The sequence below is a fragment of the Haliaeetus albicilla genome, chromosome 25 (genome assembly GCF_947461875.1).
Source record: "Haliaeetus albicilla chromosome 25, bHalAlb1.1, whole genome shotgun sequence".
Lineage (NCBI taxonomy): Eukaryota > Metazoa > Chordata > Aves > Accipitriformes > Accipitridae > Haliaeetus > Haliaeetus albicilla.
This window is the reverse complement of record NC_091507.1, coordinates 20,781,111-20,787,110: the sequence shown is the minus strand read 5'-3', so window position 1 is coordinate 20,787,110 and position 6,000 is coordinate 20,781,111. Positions and strand designations below refer to the sequence as shown.

At 49.5% G+C, this 6,000-nt stretch overlaps 1 protein-coding gene across 1 annotated transcript in view; it reads right to left on the bottom strand.

Annotated features, from left to right (window-relative positions):
• Positions 1 to 1,366: 1,366 nt before the first annotated feature.
• SH3RF3 (SH3 domain containing ring finger 3) overlaps positions 1,367 to 6,000 on the bottom strand; it is a 249,147-nt gene continuing 244,513 nt past the window's right edge. Inside the window, exon 10 of the mRNA XM_069770183.1 lies at positions 1,367 to 4,652. Within this exon, the coding sequence (XP_069626284.1) occupies positions 4,484 to 4,652 (169 nt within the window). The 3' untranslated portion in view covers positions 1,367 to 4,483. The remainder of the gene's footprint in view (positions 4,653 to 6,000) is intronic.

Here is a 6,000-nt window from a genome sequence, read left to right as displayed (position 1 = left end):
GGGTAAAGGGGCGAGAGGACCCCCCCACCCCGCTCCAAGCGCCTCGGTGACCTGGCTCGTGGCCCCTCCGTGGCACCGTGGGGCAGGTGGTCCTGCTCGGCGGCTGAGAAAAATCAAGTCGTTTTCCGAAGGGAGGGGAGACACCCGCGCCCCAGTGATTGGAAATACATCTGTGACCGCTTGGAAAGTTATTTATTTCTGCTACATGAAAGGCTGGAACGCGAGGACAGGGCCTTCTCCAGACTGTATCACCTCTTGGCTTCCCTGCTAGTACAGCTCATTTATTTGGCTTGGCACCGACTAGCCGAGCCGTGTAGCTGCCAGGTTCACCATGTTATAAGGAGCTCCTGATGTCAGGAAGAGCTTTTGGCTGCAGGAAAGCCCTGCAGATGTTGTCCAGGTGGTTCTGCTCTCCCCGAGCGTTTAGGAATAGTCAAGCCGCGTAACAATTTGACGACGATTATTTTTCTTTCGAAACATGACTGGGTTTCCTATCAGGCGCTGGAGCAGGAGCAAAGGGCGGCGCGAGGCGCGAAGCTGGACGAGGTGTGCGGCATGTGCTGGCAGTGCCGGCCCGCAGAGGTGCCAGAGGAGCAGGACCCAGCAAAACGTGGAACTGGCACTCCAGACCAGTTTGGAAATAGCTGGCAGGCTCCTCCGTTCGGTGTTCTGCACCACGCCGCTCGTCAGGCAGGGCAGCCGGCGAGGGCGAGCAGAGGGAGAGGTGTCGCCAGCCCACGTTCAGGTTCTTGCGGTTCCCATGTTGCCGAATTTTGACTCGGGAGCCAGCTGAGGCAAAGAGAGACTTGTGTCACCTCGCTGGCGGGGTGCCTGCCTTGAGCAAGCCCATGACGAAGACGCCTTGTTGAGCTAGCCGAACCTGGCTGCTCCTTGCCCTACGCCCTCCCGACTGGGGCAATGAATCACCACCTGCGGGTGCCTCTTCCTCATCTCCCATCCAAATCAAGGCAAACACATCCAGACCCAGTGCCTGCTCCCTCTCGAGATGCTCCACACCGTGCTGCTGAACGGGAAGCTCAGGCCATGTGCAAAAAAAGGAAAAGGGCTTATGCCCCTCACCTGGGTTAGGGGGGTGTTCGGATGCCCAGGGCACAACCTGCTCCTTCCCTCCCTCCCCGTTGCTTGGCTGTACGTAGCCTGGAAGACACGCGGACCCTGCCGGCGGAACGCCTGAGCCTGGCTTTTATTTATGTGGGAATTACTACTGAAAGCAAAGGAGATGTAGGGTCTGCTCAAAAGAAGCTGGGTTTGCAGAGGGCTCTTCCCCGTTTCCTTTGCGAACATCAGAGCCACTGACGTCGCTTGTTCACTTTGCTGTGTAATAGAAAGAGAAACCTCAGTCAAGTTGCCTTAATGTTTATTTTATTTAAAGAATCAGAAACACAGTCATTGTAGTTCATTTGTACTCATATCTGCCAACATTTTCTAAATCACGTTAACATTCATGTATAACAAAAACATTTTCTGAGCTGTGCAAAGTTCAAAGGAATCGTTCAATTACTTGAACCCATTTCTAGAAGAGCAAACCTGGCATTTTACAAACTGAGGCCACCAGAAGCAGTCTTTTCTTTTCCCCTCCCTGTTGCAGGAGACGCAGATGCCCCCTCCTCCCCCTTTCCCTGGTATGACACGTAAAAATTAGACCACAGTACGAGTCAAACCTCCCTCAGTCCAGGACTTTCCGAACAGCACTGGGTCACGTTTTCGTATCACTGAGCTGTATTAAGTTCTGCACTTGTGCTCCTGGCATGGAAGTGATTTGTCCAAGAAGATTACTCAGTAACCCAAACTGTGATGATAAGCAATAAACAGGGGCCAGAAACAGCTGTTATCAAAATAGAAACACCCCCCAACACCACCCGCCCTCCCCCCAAATATTTTTCCTTGCAGGCGGTATGACTGGAAGGGTTGTCGTCCATTAAAAAAACCATCATCCTCCCTGCAAAATATATTTTAAAGCACTGACTTCATGACACGGCATCTGCGTGTTTTCCTTGATCTTCTCATACACCAACTTTTGTCCTGTTAGAGTTAAGCATGAAAAGGTGGAAATCTGGAACCGTTTTAGATCTGGCTAAACACAATAGGCAGCAAGCAAGCCATCATCCTGTTTCGTTTTTCTGACTGTAGTAAATACACCCATGGAACAGAATTTTAAGAGAGCTTTAACCACTGTAAGTTGTCAGAAAAAAATCTCCTCATCTCTGACAGATCTAACCCAGAATTTTTACTGGAATCGATAACACGCGTTTTGGTGTTGCTGACTTGCTAGCTGTGCAGTTTACTATTTGAGGTGCAGTGATACCAATTCTGATCTGGACCAAAGCAGTGGAACAGATACGGCTCTAGTCTCGAGCAAGTGTTTCCAGAAGATGTTTCTTCAGTCTCTTATTGGTTATAAAAAGGCAATTTCCTCTCAACAGTAACTAAACTTTTAGTGGCTGACTCATTACAATCTGGAATATGAACAAATGCGGCGACGTTAAGTATAAAAAGAAACACCCTGAAAATGATGCCTCCCTGTTTGAAGGTGCTATACTTGGCCACGGACTGTGTTTCTGGAATCGGTTTGTTACATGTGACAGCAAGAAGAAACTTATTTTACAGAGAACAAAGTCACGGAGCTGAACTTAAATAGGAACGCTCACTTACATGGGTTTTGATATGTACTAGTATACACGGCTTGAATGAAAACAAAACTTACACCTTCGCATATGAAATACTGGTAACGCAGTAATGATGTTCACCCACTGGGCCTCTTCCTTTTAATAAGATCATCTCCAGGTTACAGTGCCTCCGACACGCTTTTAAACGACCACCACATGTGGGCTTTGGCAAACAGCCAGCTGCTGGCAAAGGCAAGGTACGGCTACGGCTACGAAAAGCCTTTCATCACGTTTCATTCTTCAAGAGCCGATGTCTTTTTAAGTGCTCTCACAATCGCATTATGGATTTTTTTTCTCATTCTGCTTCCTACGAATAACTGGCTAACCTCGCTTTACATTTATTGCACCTTTAAGTCCCTGGTAGATGGAAGCTTATATTGCCTGATACGGTTTGTATTGTAGCTTGACCACGTTAAGAAATCGAACAGTCCCCAGAACTGTACATTTCTACAGTAAGAAATCACGTTTTGATAACCCTAATTACAGCCGTCGCAGATCAGCTCTCATCTCCGTGACGCAACGACAGAGGAAAACTCCACGGTCCCTGCGTGTGCTAGAACCTGCAGTGTTCTTCTTATTGCCATGAAAAAGTCAATTAAAACAACTCCTCTGGGAATTACTTCCAATTCTGGAGTAATTATCACCCTCCAGACAGAACGCTGTGCTTCAGCATGGGTCTTCAGCCACTCTAAATAGGTAGGAGAGCGCGAGCGTGTGCGTGTTGCACTGGCACGCTCCCCCAGGTATATCTGTCGGTGACCAAGTGACTTCTTTTTCTCTTTTCCTCTACGAAGCACGAACAAGCAGTCTGCTCTCGATCTTCAGGTGCGTTTCTAATTTCGTATGTTGAACGCAAATCTTGCTGCAGCCTCTCTGTTTAACCAAACCAAATCTTTAACAATTAAAAAAAATAGCACCAGATGTATGAAAAAGAGGAAATGTCTGATCTAGTAGGAATATATATAAAGTAGAGCAATTCTTACAGTAAAAAGGTACGTCATACAAAAAAGCAATGGAAAGTGATACTGAAGGACAAAAATCCATGCTGCATATAATAAGGGCAGAAGACAGGCAAAAGGGATTCTGCTCAAATAACCACAGTTTAATGGTGGAGCCGTGCTTCCTCCAGGTCCTCCCCGGCAGCAGCGCCAGGACACCGCATGGTTTGGGACTCTGAGCACTAACACACTCACTGACAAACTTGCGCAGCATATCTTTGAGGTATATAGAAAGCATGACATTAACGTTTTGGACTCCTCGTTCTTTCTTGCACGATGATGCACCGATCTTTAGCTGGGGTTTCCTCCACCCTCCCCTCCCTCTTTTTCCCTCGGGAGAAACAAAATCCCAGTTTAAGAGCTTCCTAGCACACCTCCTTGAACTCTCAAATCCATCTTGCATAGGCCAGTAATAAGAACACTGCAGCTCTGACAAATAAGTTACAGCAATATAACAACTTTCCTCTTAATTTTTTTTTTTTTAAAGATATCTTCTCTATAATTTACACAAAGGGTTAACAGCCGGAGTTTAGGTTACGTACAGTCCAGATGGGCGTCCTTTCAGTCTGTGATTCCAGGTGGAAGGCACTACTTCAACATACCACTGTATGCACTGCACGCGGTCTCAGGAGCACAGCGGGGCACCGCGTCTCCAGAGCTGTAGTCTGAAGGGCCTGGGGGGAGTCTTTGGAAATAAAAATGGCAGTGGTTATCAGTCCAGTTTCTCTTTGCTGTCTCTTCTTGTGCTATGCAGTTTCCCCTGAAAGCTTCTCCAGTTGAGAGAGCGGCGAGCCGTCCTCAGAAGCTCTCGACAAAGCTCCCGGGGAAGAGGCCCGTCCTGCCGTTCCTCTGCAACGTCCCTTTGTACCAGCCGTCCTCCCGTTTCTTGTGCACAAACACAATGTCACCTTCCTTCAGTTCGATCTCGGCCTCGCTCTGCGGCGGGTACGGGACCACAACACGGTACCTTCGGAGACAAAAATGTAAAGACCTGGTCAGCCTGCGGTTGAGCCTGCGCCTGATGGGAGCAGCCAGGCACCAGATCCAGAAACCTTGGGGAAAAATGCTTTTGGAAACATTGATAAATTACATTTTCTCATACCAGTTGCATCTGATGCAGCTACATTTTCTAACTAAAACAGTATGACGGGGAGATTTCTGGCCAGCCTGACTGAAGACTTGACCAGGACGTACTCTGGAGCCAGACCATGAAAGCAGGAGGGTATTGTCAAATGGCTGGACTACTTGTGGTGGTCCCTGCTCCCAGTCACGTGCCGAGCTTGTGCCAGGGACTCGGCCGCCTTCTCCCAGCGCTGCATCTGCCTCTGCTGTAACACGTCTCATTCAGCACTGCATCTGCTCCATCCGAAGGTCATAGAATCATAGAACGGTTTGGGTCAGAAGGGACCTTAAAGGTCGTCTAGTTCGACCCCCCTGCAATGAGCAGGGACATCTTCAACTCGACCAGGTTGCTCAGAGCCTCGTCCAACCTGACCTGGAATGTTTCCAGGGATGGGGCATCTACCACCCCTCTGGGAAACCTGTGCCAGGGTTTCACCACCCTCAGCATAAAAAAAATCTCTTCCTTATATCTAATCTGAATCTACCAGGCGCTACTAAAAAGTCTGTCCCCACCTTTCTTATAAGCCTCCTTTAAGTACTGAAAGGTCGCAATAAGGTCTCCCTGGAGCCTTCTCTTCTCCAGGCTAAACAACCCCAACTCTCTCAGCCTGTCCTCACAGGAGAGGTGCTCCAGCCCTCGGACCATTTCGTGGCCTCCTCTGGACCCACTCTAACAGGTCCACCTCTGTCCTGTGCCGAGGACCCCAGAGCTGGACGCAGAACTGCAGGTGGGGTCTCACCAGAGCGGAGCAGAGGGGCAGAACCCCCTCCCTCGACCTGCTGGCCACGCTGCTTGCGATGCAGCCCAGGGTACGGTTGGCTTTCTGGGCTGCGAGAGCACATTGCCGGCTCATGTCCAGCTTTTCATCCACTGGTACCCCCAAGTCCTTCTCCGCGGGGCAACTCTCAATCCCTTCATCCCCCAGCCTGTATGGATACCAGGGGTTGCCCTGACCCATGTGCAGGACCTTGCACTTGGCCTTGCTGAACCTCATGAGGTTCACATGGCCCCACTTCTCGAGCTTCTCCAGGTCCCTCTGGATGGCATCCCATCCCTCGGACATGTCAACCGCACCACTCGGCTTGGTGTCATCTGCAAACTTGCTGAGGGTGCACTCGATCCCACTGCGTCATTAACAAAGACATTGACCAGTACTGGTCCCAGTACAGACCCCTGAGGAACACTACTCATC